The 19,629-nt window shown below is 37.8% G+C and overlaps 1 protein-coding gene and 1 long non-coding RNA gene across 2 annotated transcripts in view; one reads left to right on the top strand and one right to left on the bottom strand.

Moving 5' to 3' along the window:
• adcy2a (adenylate cyclase 2a) overlaps window positions 1–19,629 on the bottom strand; it is a 62,318-nt gene that overhangs the window by 30,575 nt on the left and 12,114 nt on the right. The window contains exon 3 of the mRNA XM_071469017.1: window positions 13,827–13,988. Within this exon, the coding sequence (XP_071325118.1) occupies window positions 13,827–13,988 (162 nt within the window). The remainder of the gene's footprint in view (window positions 1–13,826; window positions 13,989–19,629) is intronic.
• LOC139612885 (uncharacterized) lies at window positions 9,843–15,109 on the top strand. The gene is made up of 4 exons (XR_011686661.1): window positions 9,843–10,031; window positions 11,201–11,319; window positions 12,497–12,548; window positions 14,990–15,109. It is a non-coding gene; the product is annotated as an uncharacterized lncRNA (long non-coding RNA).

Raw genomic sequence — 19,629 nt, 5'->3', positions numbered from 1 at the left:
ACAGAGAAAACTAGTATTAGAAAATATCAGTCAATTATGGTAAACGGTGAATGAAGCTTTAAAATGAAATACATTCAACATCAGTATTTATTGGTGTGTTATCTGTTGTTCATAAATAAAACAGGAAGTATCAGAAAAAAGATTTTATCTCCAATAGCCACAGTTTAAAGACAGCTATATACCTTTGATCAAGGATCAGGCCATATTGTCTCATGTTCCAACATGATAACACTAATATGCTTTCATCATTGTAAGCCCTAAAGAGACTGACTTTTTGTGACATGAGTCCAAAGCCAAAGCAAACTGAGATCTTGCAGTGATGTCGACATGCAGCACCGCACATTATATTCAAGTACAATGTGGCATTCATAAACAAAATCAGCTTTCATTTCATTTTCTTGTGAATCAGTTATTTAAAGGAAACAGTCTCCATCCACTGATGACCTCAGAGACAGACAAATACAGTAGAAAGGTAAATAAAGGGAATTAGATGTGTGCAACCCTTCTATTGCCCCTGCTCTGGCGTTTATTGCCTAAAAATAGCATTGTGCATTCCCGGCATAAGCTTTACTGAGGCTTGATCAGATTTCCCTCTACCCTGCCCATGGAAAAAAGAGACAATTAAACAAAAATTAAATAACAAATAAACCCAGTGGCAAAATATGTGTCTGCACCTCTCGTCTGTAAAAATACTTTCCAGTGAGCTCAGGTTCATTGCACACAGGGAGGCCTGTATGTTCCTTAATTAGTGTGATTACAGCAAACACCACATCCCACTGCAGGCTCCATTTGATCATGGCATGGCTTAAGTGACAAGGTTGCTGTTAATCATAGTCACACTTGTGTAAGGATCACTGATGATATACATCATTCTAAGTGCAACAAATCCTAACTGATTATATTAATTGGAATTAGTAATTTTACTCGTGAGCAGCCAACGTGTCCTGAACCAATTACGTTACACCTTTATTAATAAATGTAAACCAAGTTTAGTAAAGAATATCTTGAGCTAATATTTAAAATCTAAATTGAAACCAATAAGATGACCACTGGAAAGCCCTGTGAACTCTGTAATCTGCCAGCTTTTATCAAGTTGAACTGAAATGGCAATGGCCTTTCTAATTTTAATATCAGTAACGTATGTCGGTAAACAAGAACTTCCCCACATTTGAGTTTAACGCTCTCGTGACATGCTAATCTGATAATGTTAGCATGTTTACACACAACACAGAATTACACTTAACTACATTACATAAAATAAGTGCTAAATCATTTTCAGCCCAATTTCTTCCTTGCATATACTTAGTGGCTCAATCGCTCATCTAACAAAGTAAAACTGAGCCTGACAAGATGAATCTGAGATGCTTTTAGATGAAAACTGTACAGAGGATCAATCCTTTTGATTTTGGTAACTTGGCATTTTCTCTGACATTACACTCGGGCCAAACTTAACGTTCTTCGGCCCACTAGTTTTTGGTGATATAGGAGAGATTTAGAATTGGTAGATAAACAGAAAATGTCCAAGGACAATTATAAAGATTATAGCAATTGTATTGCTCCTGTATGTGTGAAACTGCCCCATTTTTCAGTCAATACCACACTATAACACCAGCGAATACAAAACAACAAACTGTGGTGTTAAATTTGATACTAAGGGATAAACGTATACTCCAACCAAAGGTCTTCACTATATCCACCGAGTGCAAATTGCCATGTGCAAAAGGTCTTTAGAGTTTATTTTCATTCCAAAACAGTGCTTTACTTTCACTCACACTTGTGTGCGTCCCTCTTTGCTGCGCTACACAGGAAGATCCATTAGAGGAACTATTATGATAGGATGTGGCCCAGCGATGACAGGTGAATCTATAAAGACCCAGGGGGGCTTATAAACTTGAGCTCAATATTTTGCAATTTAAAGCGAATGGATAATTTCATGGTCCTCTCCCATCACATTTTAAATAAGAATATTTTCTCCCTCTCCTTCACACTCTTTCATACACAACCCCATTCCTATTCTCTCATTTGCCTGACTTGTCTCATTCTCACCAATTTCCCTTTCATTTGCAGTCTCTGTCTTTCCAGCATAATGGTGACCTTACTGTCACACTGACCGTTGGCAGTTTGCTTTCTCTTTTTTCTGATGCTAATGTGCCCAAAAGATTTATATTAGAACACCAGGAGAATAAACCTATGACCTTCTGCAAAAAGGACAAACATTTTATTTTAGTAATAATACTCACAGAGGAAAAAACAAAAGAAGAATAAAACTGCCCATGTCATGTATATTTCAGCTCACAAAGGTGGTTATGCCTAGTGGACTATTAGTCCACTGCCAAGAAATTAAGTAGATAGGGGTAGCTGTAAATTGAGTAAAAAGATTTATATCAGGTTCTTTAACACATAAAATCTACATTAGTGAACCTTTCTTTTTACCCTGTAAAACTAGTCGGTCTATGTATTCCATAATTACAAGCCAGACAAAGGCAGGTACGGAAGATCTTCTCATAGAGTATGGTCCAAAAATCTGAGATGACTTCCCCAGTGATAATGGTAAAATTATTTTCCAATTTTTCTGGCAGTGTCAGTGCTAACACGGTTTCCTTTTGCTCACAGTGAAGACCTGATACTTCCTGCTGTTCTATTTTGAATAACAAGGCAATAACTATTCATCAGCACTATCCAATAACTGCTCTATTACCAGGACCTAGAGCGTGCAATACCTATAAAATATGTCTCAACCAGTAATAAACCCATATGATAACTACAGATGTATACAGTGTCTTAGAGAGAAAACAAGCTCTGATTTGTACACATGTTGTTCCGAATATTTATCAGATAGAGTGACTATATCAGCAATGTACCTGTCACTCCTTTATATTTGACAAAAGCAAACATAAAGGGAGAGGCCGTATGCATGAGTGCTGCTGGCTAGGTTCATTTTCACATCTATTCACTGAATTTGGGGCAGATGTTCCTCTTGCTATCCACTGAATGTATCATCCCTTCCATCATTTACAAACAATGAAAGAAGGCACAAAAACCAAGTTACTTTTTTCCAAATTAAAGGTCTTACATTTATGACCATGGCTTCATACAAGACTGTTTGTTTTCAATAGATAATAAATAAAACAGTCTGGACTTTGTGGTACAGAATGGTGTTCAAAGCATTGAGTTCAGGCAAGTACACTGAATGATTGAAAGCAAGCACAACAAGATGAACCAGGGCCTTTGTAGGCTGCTTTATAAAAGGGTTTTCAGTAGTCCATATAATTGTACGTAATATTTTAAAATGTCACTTTAAATAATTCTAAAGCATCATCATGTTTAATTGAAAATCCATTCAGCCACCCATGCATTCTTTCTCTGTGAGCCTGTCAATTAAATTTAGTAGCACCAGACGACCCCAAACATGAGCTAGAAGGGCCTGTTTGCAATTTTGCAGTCCTCAAAAACTATTTGTGTTGTTAGATGTAAATTGTTACTTCTCTGTGGCTGGTGGGGGCGGAGGTGGTGAAAGGGAGTCTCACTCTCAGAAGAGTGAAACTTACTTACTGCTTTTAAGAAGTAAGTTGACTAAAAGTTTGAGTCACTGCTTCCTGAGTATCAAGAAGATTTCCTCTTACCAAAATGCAAAGGCAGGTGGAGTGCATTTAGATCTTTTTTGGTAAAAACTGCAGTTTGATACTTTTCCAACATACTGCAAAAAAATATATTAGATATTAGATATTATTCTGACAAACCCCTCCCACAGTGGGTCATCAAATCACACCTTGTATGTATCTGCAGGCAGAACAGAGAGAAAATACTAATAGTATGTAAATTAAAAAAAAACAAAACAAAACAAAAAACATCCAGTTAAACCTATGTGCTACTCTATTAGCTGACATCTGTTAGACAAGGCATTGACAGCAATTGAGACCATTGCAAAGGTCAGCTGGCTGTGTGTACCTCGCTGATACACAATTACAGATAACAGCAGGTTTAGGTGAAGATGGCTCTAAAGTGCTGTGAGTCATGCTGGTGAATTCTAGGGTTATCTAAATCAGAACGCTAAACTCTATATAGGGTATTATGGCTGTTATTATAGTACCAAGGGAAGAGGAAGACCAATATCTAAGATCAGTGCGAAGGTGAGTCTTGTTTTAATAACCTATTGGCAGCAACATACAGTACATATGCTCTCATGATCCCTTCAAAAGAAATTCCCACACGTACAAATGAGCACCAATAACATTGCATTGTAGTAGTACACCTTCACTTTGTCAACAAAAAACAAACCATACCATCCTGGAAACCTAGAGACCTAAATCCTGGGTGACATACAATAAGAACATGTGGTCTCTCATTTCTCTAAGCTCAGCTTTCAAATAAAAAAAGAGAATCAGAAGAGAAACCAATTAAAGTTAAATATTAAGACAGTAAAGTTTGGATTCAAATGCAGCCCCACTTCCCCTTAAACGGGTAATATATGTACAGCAGAGTCTTTGTGACATTCTATCAGATAAAGCTTAGACACAATGTGAGTGCTGTGATGAATTATTGATGATGTAGCACTCAGGAATTAATAACAAAGAATGCAAATGAAGGCAGTTTTTGGTCTGAGAGGGGAGGTAGTGATGTAAAATGGGAAACTAATATGGCAAGGTAATCACAGCACTGAGTTTAAAGTCAGTTTGGATAAGATCAGAATACTCCGAGGTCTGGCATATAAACAGGGGTCTTTGTTAAATAAGACATGTTTTGTCTTTAAAAAGTACTCAAATGCTCTGAACCTGAGCTGTGTAGAAATAAAGACCAAATATACTTCCATCTTTTAGTAACAGAGAAGTAACAGGGGGGCTTTCACCTCTTCAGTAGATGAATTGGTTCATTAAGACCCCAATGAGCCAACACTGTTGGTATCATGGACTTGACAAAGTGGATATGTCAGCATGGTTCCTTCTCACTTAATATCCCCTCAACAGCTTGTATGCACAATTAGAACAATGCACAACTGTGGATATAAATTTATTATTATTATTATTATTAATGGCTGACATTTACAGACCTATGGTGGGACAGACTAGAGTCTGGAATACTTAAATTACCTGCAATTAGAGCAATTGAAAACCAGCATACCCCTAACTGCATGCACACTGAATATGTATATGTTTGTGTGCATCAGCGTATGTGCCTGTGTGCCTGCATATCTGTGCTTTTGGAGGAATAGAGACATTTTGGCATCCGTGCTGTCTTTCAAAAACAATTGCTGAGAATTTGATAAGAATATTAATAATACTCACAAGTCTATAAGGTAAATATGCACCAAGCAACCAATTAGTTTAGCATGAAGGCTGAAAACAAGCAGAAACAGCTTGCCTTGATCTGTCCAAAGGTAACACTTTTTTTTTTAGTTTTAGCCAAGCAGACAAAGACAATTTTTTTTTGTATCCACTTGCATGGTTAAAAGATAAATCTGCCTGGTACAAAATCAGTTTTAGGCTGTAAAATGTTAGGCAATCAATTATTACTGAACCATTGTGGGATAAATGTAGAACATGTGTACATCAACAACAGTTATACAACAACAGGATATTTAGAAGAACAAACACAAAACCAGCGTGCCTTTTTGTCATTGTTTTCAAGATGTTAGTATCTCTAAACAACAGCAGCTGTTTCAAAGATAGCAGAGAATTTCTCACCATCTTCACCAACGCCGTCCACAAGCAGATTATAGCATCTGAACCAGCGACCTTTACATCCACAACTCTGTAAGCAACTCATGAAAAAATGCAACTCGGCTGCATGCAGTCTAAATAACAGGTCTGCTTCTCTAATGTAAGGATTTGCTTTTTGTAACTGTTCATTCTTCATTCTGTATCATTATTTTGTATATTGGATACCTATAGGTTACATTGTTGGTAATTCAAAATAAGCCATTTTAGGGCAGACTGGGCACATTTTTTTGACATTTTAAGAACGAAATTATTTAGATTATTTAGAACATTTTTCCAACAAAGATTTTCCTTAAAATGCCAGGGAAGGGACCAATAACTGTAGGTCTATTGCTCTAAAAGAAACAATCTGTATATGTATCTATACTAGAAGTAGACTGCATGTCTTTAGTATATTCAAGTGATATTGCTAAAGTTAAAGCAATTTACTAGCACTCTGAACAAACAACACTAGAAAATCTACAATGCAGTGTCCAGCCAGAGGTAATTATTCAAGAAGTCAGATGTTGTTATTAAATCAAAAAGCGTGTTAACCAATTTACAATCTGAAAAGTATGTTGGTGCACTACAAACCCATAGGCATCTCTTTAGTTAAGATGGAAAGGTTTTTATAGTCACTGTTCAGTAGTTACTCCCTGACACTTAAGCCTTAGGCCAGGAACACATTGGATACATTGTGTCTGTGGTGGTGTTTTTCATTCTGGCACCCAGGTTAACAGATTAGAGCGAACACACTGCCTGTGTGAAACGCATTTAGGACTCACACCTCGTGGCCACGTTGCATGATATAGAAGTTCAACCTTTTTTTTTATGTGGGACGCATGTGTCTTGCTTTTCAGAATAGACAGATAAGACCTGTTGACAGTCATATTGACATCATACCAACAACATTATACAAAACTGACACTTTCCACTATAGTTTTCTATATCCACATATCAGCACGAAGAAATGCAAATATATATTTTTAGCCATTTTAGCAGCTGCATGTGGAGATTGGCATTTTAGAGACATTTTCTGATGAAAATAAATCTGAATTCATTTAAAATGAAGAGAAACTTGAAGTATCAAGTATCCTGCAAACTCTATGTAGACACATAGAGCTGGCAGTAGCAGCAACGCAGCAGACACGCAGCCTGTGTGAACACACACATGTGTGTTTTTCCACAGCAAATCAGCGATGGAAGCCTCGACACACCCATCCAGTGTGTTCCCAGCATTAGAGCACCCTATCACTCAACCTCACTGCTCTTATCTACAAAGGGGTACGTAAGCCTCAGCCTGTCCCCACACAAAGGATTGGACTGACAGTGGCATATTGCCAGTGAAACACAGTCAGAGGAAAATGCATGCATTCACTGTCTTGGTCAGACAAACACTTTACACAGGCACACACAAAAGCACAAATATACAGAAGGCACACACAGGAAGAAAGACACATACGGTACAGGACTTTGCAACATGAATAAAACTCCTGTCTGACAGTAGCCGTAATTTCTAAATCGCAATATTGGCCTATCATAAATTCAACAGAATCAAGGGCTGATCTCAAGCAATCAGGCTAAAGAATATTGCATTACAGTTGGTTTAATATTTGTTTTTACTACAAATGTTAGTTAATGTTAGTAATTTAGGATTGATAGACAGACTTACACAGAATATATTGTAAAGAAAGACAAAGAAGTGTGAAGTTGAAGTAAGAGTTACAGTATATAGATTGCAGTTGGCTGATAAATAACTGTGCGCAAAGCTGGCAGGAGCTTAGTTAAAATAAAGGACCATGTGGGTTAATTAAATCAAGAGAAGAGAGAGGGAAAGACTATATGAAATAAAATTTGAACAGACAGGTAATGAGAAAGAGAAAACAGGAGCTTTTAATTCCAGTGACTGGCTTGTTTTTAGACCCAGAATAAAAACATAGTGTAGCGACTGTCAGGACTGTGGGGACAACACATCCTCGCCTACTCTTGTTGAGTTTATGAGACTTATTGTTTTCAGTTTTATTTTCAAATAAGGTTACATTACTACCTTTGTCCAGAGCTTTCGATTGACTCCCATGGATTTCTCAAGGGAATGGAATGCACACAAGCTGTTTACCAGTTCTGTTCTTAGATCACATGATGAAACTTCAGAGAGTTTAAGCACTGAAGAAGGCTGTGGGATATGGTAACCAGTTCCGCAAAAAGCCAGAAGTGTATCTTGGTTTTATTGTACTTGATCACAAATAGAGTGTGAAGAAAAATGGGAAAAAATGCCATTAAGCTGCTGATCATGCGTCTGTGTGATCTGGCTCACAAGATGAAAATTCTGAGTGATCAGTATCAATAATATCTGGTAGCAGTTTTGGCTGGTGATGTGAAAAAAACAATTCTGTGATCTGCCTAGATCTACCAAAAGCCTCAGCATGCCTTTCGTTTTATCTCACCAGCTGCTGTGGGCAAATGCCATTCTATAATGAGAGCCAGCACACCACTACTACAAGTATAGAAGTGAGTAAGCGTCAGGTTATTGCCTCCAATATTCCCTTGAAAGAAGAACAAGCTACTCAGGGTGCTGTTTCTGTGGCACACTGGATGTACTTCCCTGTGATTATAGAACACAGTGATGAGAGTTACATAGCACTGGTGACAGGTGCAAGAATGAAAAGAGCTTTCATTTCATATTTTACACCATAATCCTGAATAGAGGGAAGGTATAGCATCATGTTTATCAAACTGAAATCTTCACTAACTTCTGCTTTTCGAAACTGCTGTTTACTTGACTTTATGCTCTGAGATCTCCATCTTGTAGCATATACTGTATGTGCAGCCTACAGTCATCTAACGACATAACTTACAACTGTATGGTCCCATTTTTCAGGACATGCATGTGGAAGTCTCCCCTTTCCTACAAAGATAGGCAGTTATCATTTTTGGAGCCTTAAACTATTTAAACAAACAAAAAAAAAAAAATCAAAAAATGTAAATATTTTTGATCTGGATTTGGAAATCATACTTTCGATGAAGGCCTGATTTTCTTTTAAATGCTTTTTAAATATAAAATGTAAGCACATGTGAAGGCACTGTTCAGAACTGAAAATGTCAACAAACTGATAGAAAACTATCACTGACAACCACTCAATATTGACAATTAAACACAGAGCCGGGATTTCTCTTAGTGTGTGTTTACTAGTGGGGATTTCGGTCCTTGGCAATCTCACGTCCAGCGCCAGCACGCCATCTTGACTGCCAATTGAGCAGCAATCTGTCTCCTTCTAACAATGCCTTCATAGATGGACACACATAGACTGTAAAAAAAATGCCTTGCTAATATGTCTGTCACAGTCATATCTTTTGAAAAATAAACAAAATAAAATTAACAGTAGAATATAGTCTCAGATGGGATCACAGATGTAATCAAGAGGGATTAGACCTTTCATGTTGATTCAGCTGGATTAAAACAAAGTTATATAATAACTATATAATAAATATAAATGACAATTTTTGGGGAATTTTTTGGGGTCACAGGATTTCTGTGGGGTTCTCTCAGGATGGGAGTCAGTTTCACTATCCATCATGTGACTGGGACAGGACAGAAAAAAAAAAAAAAACAGCGGGAGAGGTTGAGACAGGAATCTTAGTAAAATTATAATTTATAATTGCAGTTCTTTTTTTTAAAGATATTTTTGGGCATGTTTGTGCCTTTATTTGATTGGACAGTAGAGAGTGACAGGAAAGAGAGGGGGGGGGTGATGCTGGAAAGAGTAAGTAACCGGCGACTCGCCTGCTAAGAGCATTTTGCACTCATGTGGTACTAAGCACACAGCTATCAGGTCTCCCATATATGCAGTTGTAATATGAACGGAACAAATTTGGAACATAATATAATATAATATAAATATCAAGATGACATTAAGCTTGTTTTCCAATTAATGTATTAACTTATTATCATCATCATCATAATTATTTTACTATTGAATTAATATTAAAGTTAGTTTACCCTGCCATAGTTTAATGTATATAATCACATATTACTGCATATAGCTGATGCTTGATTGATTGATTGTCACTGAACAGCTGCTTGTTGTGGGTAGGTGCTTGGCTGTGGTTAAACAGAGAAAAGGAGATCGACAGCTGATTCCAAAATTGCAGTCAGTTTTTTTTCTAGCATGTCAAGTTTTTTTTCCACAGCTTACCCTCCAGATAAGCAAAATTCCACTGATTAGCTGTAGTAAGACTTGCCAGCTGATTACAATTGGACTCATCAACAGCTACGTGGCAACTTGTTTGTGCAGTCACAATTGAGACAGTGTGGTGAGAGGTGTGTGCAGCTGCCAATAGGTCAGTACTATCAATATCTGCAAACAGAAAGCTAGCATAGTAGGAATTAAGAGGATTTGTGCTGGCTTTTCTCTTAACCTTGTAACCATGGGCATGCCGTTGTAAGTTCTATTTCATTTTATGCTGTTTTTTTAGTTTTCAAAGGTTGTAACTATTCCATCTTAGTACAGTATTTTTCATACTTCTTAAGAAAACGGGGATCCTATAGTTCAAAAACTTGACGTGATAGAGAAAAACTGAGCTAGTTTTGGATTCTGCACCCAAAAATTTGTTAAAAACAGCTGTCAGACCTAACTCAACAAAAATTGTGTTCCCCAGTGTTATTTAATGTAAATAATTATTTGTGATGACAATTTTGTTTAAACATAGCCATAAAATGCATAAAATTTGTCATCCTGGCCTCTATAATTCTCAAATTGGCAAAGTTTGGAACAACCAGGACTCTACCTACAGCTCGCCAAATCCGGGGAAAAGGGCCTTGGTTAGAGAGGTGACCAAGAGCTCAATGGCCACTCTGGCTGAGCCAAAGAGATCCTGTGTGGAGATGGGAGAAACTTCCAAAAGGACAACCACCACTGCAGCACTCCACCAATCTTGGCTTTGCGGCAGAGCGGCCAGAAAGAAGCCTGCCCTCAGAGAAAGTTTGCTAAAAGCACCTAAAGGTATCGCAGACTGTGAGAAACAAGATTCACTGGTCTGATGAAACAAAGACTGAACTGTTTGGCCTCCATGTGTCATCTCTGGAGGAAACTAGACATGACGCTAAGAACTGGTTGTCCTTCTGGAGGTTTCTCTGACGTCATTGTCCTGCTGCAGAATGAATATGGGACCAATCAGATGCCTCCCTGATGAAAATGATACATATAAGTGAAACTATGAAAAAAAAAAAAAAGAAAAAAAGATCAATATACAAGAGTAAGCTAAAAATAATTGAGGATGACATTTTACTATTTTTGTAACTATTTGAGCTATAAAAAGGAACAAGTAGGAGTTTGGATAACTTAAGATCTTTTATAAGGGAAGAACAGAGTGTTTCACTTCATTTTGTTTTACATTACTCACAGAACAAATCCAAAAATATGAATCCTGATATATTTGTATTGTTTTTCAAAGAACTAATAATAATCCTTTTGCTTTCACTTAATGATGCTATCCACTATTTCTACAAGGGGGATTCTCTGGCAGATTGGCTACTGGGATTTTGCTGGCAGACAAACTGACCTGATGCACAAGCGGAGCTGGCAGATAGTGACCATGAAGCATGCAGCCCCAGGCTCCCCAGTTGCAAGTATGCCCATGCTACAGTTGCACGAATGAAGAAACGCTAGCAGAAACCAAATAACAGGGCCATCACAGCACAGTTCACAGAAGCAATTAACAATGTTTGCAAAGGCTTAAAGAGAAGGGAACACAGAAATGCATTAAAATACAGGCACAAGAACCATCACCAAAAACTGAGAATTAAAAATTATTTTAATAAGGTGCACAGGAAATGTTTTCTTGTAATGAAAGATAATATATCCTTTGAACATCAGACTTTAAATTGTCCTTCTGATTTATTTTTTCACGGAATGGTTATTGTTGTTGTTGCTTCAAGGAGCTTTAAAATCTGTCTCAACAAAGTCATTTTTCAAAAAGCTGGACTGCTGAATAATCAATCAATCCTTTAGCGGTGCCTGCAAGGACTCCTACAGTGGCAGTCATATCGTATGATAAAAATTGTACCATTAAGATAAATAACCGTTTATAATCAATTATTTCTTGTGCAGCCAATTCAGTTACACGGTGATTGAGGAATACAGCAAACAACAGCAATATATATAGAAAAGGTGTCGAGAAGAGCAATGTCCATGTAGGAAGTCACTGAGATGAAGACATGAAATCTAGCTATGTCCTTTGTGATTTGAATCTGAAATGCTAAATTGCACCTGGGTCTCTGAAATATATGATTATCGATGAGGCATGGTTTTTGTGACAGGCTTGTTAAATTAATGTTTCCTTTATGCATTAGTTGGAATTAGCCCTGGGTGTATTGGAAATCACTGACTTTGGGAATCAGGTTTGAATAAGCACAAATTAATTAGCATTAGCAATTTGCATATGCCAACTGCCCGAGCATTTTGCGCTTGAAACAACAAAACTGCTGGAAAGTGGGTGACCTTTTAATAAAGTATAAAAAAACCACATTAGAATTTCTATCGCTCACCTGCTATGCTAAATTAGTTTTAGTTTAAAGGTCACATTTGTTTGTTTGCTAAAAATACATACTGTATGGTTAGAGTAACCAGAAACACTCATTTTGTGAGCAGGATAGGAAAACAGACACATGTCTGGAAATGAAAACAATCCCATTAAGATTCCATCTGGATGATAAAACAAATAAAACCACAAAACAAAGTATAGCTAGGGCAGGATGCAGGTTTGCTGAGTATAAAACAGCTTCATGTGTGTTTGTTTTCTTTAAGTACGAGGAGTCCAGCATGTATTGGAACCCGGTATACCCTAAGAACTGGTATGGTAAGTATGCAAACCCCTACAGGGAAGTAAGACACAAGTTTGAACACTATTGATTATAGCAAAATCTAAAACTGTTCTTTAAGCATTCTATGTCTATTTGTTGTTTTCTCAATGGTTAATGACTAGTACATGACAACACAGGTTCAGTAAATGTTAGTGAGTGAAACAAAGAAAACAACTATTCTGCTTTTCATGGCTGGGACCAGTTACCAACTTCCAGGAGCTCTTAACTGGTCCCTGCCAGGAAAATATTTTTTTGTACAGCCTAAACAAACAAGATTAATTATTTAGTTAGTGGGCTTCAGCTTTACCTTTTGAAAGAGTCAGACTCCCTAATTCCCAGTTTACAGTCTTTATGCAAAGCTAAGTTAACTGGCTGCTGGTGCTAGCTTTATATTTACCATGACAATGGTATATCTCTTCTCACTTTTGGCAAGAAAAGTAAATAAGTGCATTTCCCAAAATGTTAAACTAGTCCTTTACACTGAGTCCTGGTGTATATGTTGTGTTTTTTTCCCTTAAGTGCCACCCAATTATACACTAGTCACATTACTAATTAACAAATGATAATTAATGAATAATTAATGAATTAAATATGTTGACATAGAAAGTGCACACACTTTGTACGCTTTATATTTTGTGGATTTGTGTGATTTAGTGTTTGTTCTCTTGTGCATGCATGTGACTGCTATCGTTTTACCACACTTAAGTCTGATCTACGGTGTCAGACAAGGGCAAACACATTTGAACAGCCCAAAACACTTCCATAAGGAGAAACATGCAGCAAATTCAGAAATGATGCCCATTCAAAAACACATATGAAAATAGGAAACAAATAACCTGCTGCAAATGAATAAACATGCTGCAGGAAGCCAAAACAAACACAGTAACAGCAAACGCTGCAAATACAGAAACTATGCTAAAACAAAAGCGCCACACCAGGCCTCGAGGGGGAGCACTAAGTTTAACAGCTAAAGCTTAAGAAGTGGAGGCTGCAATAGCCGATACATCAATTTTGCCGCCATTATAGCCATGTAGACAACATAGCCTTAAATATAAAAATGACTCATTGAAATCAGTTGAGAATTGTATACATAATAATTCTTTTTATCCAAAAAAAAAAAAAAAAAACAGCTCCTCTGTTAACTCATATTTGTTTACATGCCAGTCCAGTCCAACATGGTAACAACTGAATTTGCAGCACATTTCTCCCAATTGGAGAGTTTTGGGCTGTTGCAGCATATCAGCCCCTGTTGTTCACTGTACCAATTACCTTACCTGCCACACTACTGGTTCCATGTGATCAGCTGTGGTGGACAGGCAGACACTCAACACAATGGTGTGAGAGGCGGAGGTTAGGGCACTGGCGATGATGGCGTCCCGCATAGAGAACGGCAGCATGGTGTAAACCACAAACACAATGAACAGGAAGAATGACACCTGTGGAGAGAATGACAAAGAAGATGAGAGCAATGGATGCACAAGAAAAGAAAATACAGAGTGAGATAAAATCAGTATTGACAGTCTCTGTGGGGAAAGAGAACCATGACCCAGGAAGTCTGAACACCATGAACACTGCTTTTATGAAGTGAAGTTTATTTATGTACAGCTTATAATTAAAGAACAAAAAAATCAGGCCTTCTCTGGGAGGTATTTGATATCAAGAGACTTGATGACAGGAGGAAAAAGGAGGAGGGACCTATATTTACGCCATTAAACATGTACAGAACGAATGTTGAGCAGTAAGTAGTCGACCCATTACAACATTCTCAGCATCCTCAGTTTATCTTGGCTCCCTTGATTTCTGGAAGCAGAGATGGGGACAATGAGCTCTCACACTTCAAACCTTAAATCACTAATGTAGCATGTGGAGTGCTTCCCTTTTTAACCAAACACCCCACACATACAAATAGGTATACACACACATACTTCTTTATTACGCCTTTTGCTGCTGGGTTAAAGCAGCTCATCTGCTGTTGTGCATGGACAGAAAGAGGCCAGTGTTCTGCTCTGCAGCCAGGTGCCAGTTAACCTTTCTTGAGTTATTTGCAGAGCCAGTGGGAAAGCAGGGTTAGTGTGTAGGGGGCAGTGAGATGGAAACAGGAAAGGAAGGCAACAGAGCGAAGGGACCGAGGGGGGGGGGGCACAAAAAATGAGAAGAACAGTACTTCCTCTGTTTAAGCTTGAGTGACTAACATACAGTTCTACACTTATACTTTCTTAGTAGCTAACTAGTGAATGTAAATAGCAGCAAATATCAAAGGTTGGTTGGTTACCTTAAGGACAATGCTTTATTCATGTTTTAATTGATAGTCTCCTCAAATAAGTAATATGTCGCCTGTATAGATAATTGCAGGCAATTGCCAAAGTGGACCATGCCTTGTCTTTTGTCTGTTGATGAAATTGTGGTTTTGGTTGCTTTATGACTGTGTGATCAATAGGGAAGCAGACTGTGACCACTCCTTCAAGAACAGAGCAGCAGAAGTCAAGTGAAAGCAACAAGTGCTCAGCATGACGTACCAGACAAGTAAATGCTTCAAAATGAAAATTAAAACAGCAGAATCAACTGATAACTTTTCTTTTTCATTCTAGTAAGAATGTTTTTAGAAACTTACTTAATAGGAACATCATTTATTCATCATTCAAATTGTTCAAAATACATATACAAAGTACATATACAAAGTATAAATGGCAAAATTCAAGCTGTGTCACATCCATCATGCTGGAGGTGGACGTCACTCAGCGGCCAGCATAGTACGATCTTTTCATAAAACACCGGCAACACCTTGGTGTATTGATAACCTGATATATCACTCTAACCAGAATCCCCTGCATGACTGCCACTGGAGAGCAGGTGCAATTCTTTGCCAGTAATTTACTGCACCATGGGGACAAAGAATCAGAACAAAAAGATTCCCTTTTACTAAAGGTTGTGCAAGGCATCCCCTTATTCAGCTGGATCACCTTTAAGTTTTCTTTCAAATCAATTCAACCACAATTCAAGGCCAATCAAAACATAAGCCATTGTTTGATGATTACTTGACATGCTCCAAGTGTCATTTGGCTGAATTGGAGAAGGTGGTCCCAGCCTTTTCTTTAAAAAGGCACCATGTCATTTCTCCTCTCGATGAACTTAGTTCAGTCATTAATGCAGTCATATCTAAATATTAATAGTAAGAGCTCCAGTTTTTATATTTCAGTAAAATTCTGAAGGCTTCTGCAAGAATAATGTAGTGTTTCTAAATGTCTCTCAACCACCATAAAAAAAAACTTATTACAATTATTTCCTACCAACAGAAAATTATATGACTAATTTTTATTCCTAGACGAGCGGCAGTTGAAGTGATGGTTACTGCTGTTTCCTGCAGTGTTCACAGAGCAGGAAACAAAGTCAAATTGCTTATTAAAAACTGAGACCTTGTGCCAGCGCAATGGTACCAGTGACCTTTTCATTGTGGGAGCCCAGGTTTAAAACCACTGTGCAAAATTATCTTTTTTTTGTTTTTTTTAATTTCATGCAACATAATAAAGAAATATATAGATACTGTATGTATACACACTGTGCAGAACTGACAAGCAGTAACACCCTGAAGTGACCTTGTTTTTTTACTTGCTATTTCTTGTGAGAAGGCTGTTTTTGAAGTAATTCAAATCCTGCAAATAATTTCTAGAAACATATCTATACAAAATGGCGATTGCATGGGGTATTACTATACTGCAGGATAGATACAGTTAAGCATTATCCAAGTCTCCAGGTGTAGGTACATTTTGCCTCTAAAACAGATCGCATAAACATATCTTCTCTGCATGCCTCCTGAACTGAATTAAGTCTTTGTGGCACTCAGTGGTGAAAATGTAAAAGCTTCGAGCTCACTGTGTATCCGGGCCCCAGGGAGCTACCTATTATAATTCACAGACAACAGAGCATAGTCAATATAGAGCTGACGAGACACAGAAAAGGTCAATGAGAAGGTTTTCTAAACAAGTACTGTAACCTTGACCTTCATGCAGGGAGCCCGTGACTGATGCTGAACGTCTTAAATGGCAAGGATAAATATGTATAACATAATGTTACTGCACTAAAAAAACAAATAAACAAACAACAACAACAAAAAAAAACATACACAGGACTGGCACATATCAGACCACAACAACAGAGTAAAAACTTTATTATATAAATAAGTCAAGTCACTTCAGTGGAAACTGTAACTATCATATGAACAACTTGAGGAAGGTGAAACACTCATGAAATAGTGAAAATTATAGTGAAATTTATCTTAATGTTCCAGAGACACATAATTTCACTCAATATGAAATTACATAGCCTCTCCCTAAGGCACACAGGCTTTAAGTGTGGTTTCATTTGTTCTAAAAGCAATGCATGAAATGAAAGGTAGCATGTGAGGTGTATAATTTGTTTCCTGTACACAACAAAGGAATGGCTAGCTTTTCAGACCACCTATAATGGCTTATTTCAAAGGCAAGTCTGTGCCTTCTTTACTCTGTGGAACAACAGTATTGATAAGACATTCTATAATCACAGAAGCCAACCACTTGTCAAGAAGAGAAAGCACATAATAAGTAGCCAGCGCACAGGATCCTGCTTCTTGAAGTCAACTCGGATATCTGACCGCTTCTTCCTCGTCTGTATCGATTTGTCTCACCTGCTGTGTTAACAATTGTACACAACTTTCTCTTATTAGTCACAGCACAACTACGGCCACCACGCTGCATAGTCCCTCAGCCCAACCCCTGCAGCATCTGTCTCTTTTTCACCATCACTGGAGCTTATCTTTATAGATCTGCAGTCTGGCATTTCAATTTTCCCTTCTATTTAAGCCGTTTACATGACTGCATAAACCAATGGCTCCCCGTAATAATCCCTTCTGCGTGACAGAAAATATTATTTTGAGTATCCAGAGAAAAGGGTGGTGCACAGATTTGAGCCCAACAAAAATGGCACTGTGCTTGTGCTTGCACCTCTCGACAGCTTTGTACCCGCAGGAATGGCCAATGTACTAAATCCTGTAATGTAAAAGAAAAGTTTACTGAGCCACCCTGAGTGGGTCGCTTTCTTTAGACTCTCACCCTAAAATCCATAGCCACCAGTCTAGATTTAGAGGCAAGCAACCCACTAACTGCTGACAAGCTAAAAGAAACTTGAGGATCACTATGAAACAACATCAGTATTTCAGTGGACTGTGGCTATGTATGGTAAGTATAAGTAAAGTATAAAGTAAAATGAAACAATTAGTTGATTACCCAATCAATCAGCAGAAAATTTATTGGCAACTATTTTGATAACTGACCAAAACAGACAAAACAAAACAACAAAACAAAAAGTCGTTTTTTTGTCACAATGTGAAGTAGTGTGGGATCATGGGAGTTGTTGTCTTCACCACCATTGCCGTCACTGCAGTCAGCTTCTTCCAGTTCCCAATTCCTTCACTGGCAATTTGTTCTGGAGGTTTTTAGCAGGAGCCAAATTATCCACAGATGCCTCCTCATCTTCAAAACAAACACTGAATAAAGAAGCTTCACATTAAAAGTCAGCAGAGGGGCTGCAAGTGTCTGGTCACCTCGTTTCTCTGAAAACTTAAGATCCATTCATCTGATGACTAAAATCTTTCATCTGGTTAAAATATTTAGATAAAAATGACTAAGATCTAAAAACTGTATCATAAAAATGTTAAAACTGGATAAAAAGTCAATTTTTGGCAGCTTCTGGCAGACAACCACCATGCTGACACATGCACAAGGGGGATATGACATCATGGACAGGCAACCAAATGTAACGTAATATTACACTAAGTAAAGTTACAGAAATGTAATGAGTTTATGCTTTTCTTTGTCCTAAATGATATATAATAAACAAAAGGTTTTGAGGTTTAGACTCTCATTCAAATAAAACCAGCAACATAATAATTAAAGTTTGATTCATTTGCTCTCTTGTTTCTTTGTGCTGGTCTCTGCAAATTGGCAGTTGCATCCTGTAACCCAGGAAAGAAATATTTCCAGTCTCTCTACCACTGCCTGACCAAGTTTTAATTGGGCACAGTCTTATTTTATGCTTAAAATGTCATGATTCAGTAATGCTGGCAACAAGAGTGGAACCATAATGCAAACATAAAGGCAGAGTGGAAGAGTTTCTGAGGCAGTCCAAGGAGAAGAGGCTGCAGCAATAGAAAAGTAGGCAAAAATGGCAGGAATGCAATTGTCCTGTGCCAACATTAACAATCCGGCAAAAGGAGGGTGAATAGTCATCTTTTTATGGTGTGGTACAAATAACAAAACTAAACCCAGCTGTGGAGAGGTGTAGCCAGTGACTAACAGAGGTGAGAATACTAACCAGGGGTGACTAGTTCTGAGAATAAAGTTCCCAAAAAAGGAAAGAAAAAAACGACAGCGTCCTGAGGCTGGTGAGAGAAAGTGCAGACACGATGGTGGCTGCAGCATTTCTGATTCTAGATCAGAGTACAACTTCATTACTACCGAGGCTGCAGTTTGTGGCAAATCAAAACACAACTAAAAAAGCCACAGTGGACCTACAAGGACCAGATCATATACATTTTCTCCTCTGTTTATTATTATTTATCAACTATGTCAAAAGAGGAATAAGAAAGAATTCACTTACTTCTTAATATAAGAGAGAGCTGCTAATTGCTGCTGAATATCATCTAGCAAGGCAACATAATACGCTTAGAGTCCAGAAAGCCTTTTTTCTAAATGACTGCTCTGAAATCCTATGCTGCTAACTCAATCATGAAACTGTATCAAGGATAATGGAGAGGCTGCTGGGGGAAAGACACCTGCTGAGTTATCCTGCAAACTTGATATTTGACACAGTAATAAAAACAGTGAGGGGCTTTCATCATTGTGGTTAATGCAAGCACTTAAGGACCCTCTCCCTGACAATTAAGTGGACAAGGCTTTTTTGTGGTCCATCAAGGTACAGTCAACTCTGTCTCTGCCCATGAATCAATTCCTTGATAATGACACTGAGGAGGGTTTACAAAACAAATTATAGAGATAGAGTGTCTGATTACATCAGGCTTTTAGTCTACAGTCTGTGGCAAAGATT

The sequence above is a fragment of the Trachinotus anak genome, unplaced genomic scaffold, assembly GCF_046630095.1.
Source record: "Trachinotus anak isolate AG129_WGS33_773 ecotype Australia unplaced genomic scaffold, CSIRO_AGI_Tana_v1 ptg000032l, whole genome shotgun sequence".
Lineage (NCBI taxonomy): Eukaryota > Metazoa > Chordata > Actinopteri > Carangiformes > Carangidae > Trachinotus > Trachinotus anak.
The sequence above is the reverse complement of the archived record's forward strand: the minus strand, read 5'-3'. Positions and strand labels throughout refer to the sequence as shown.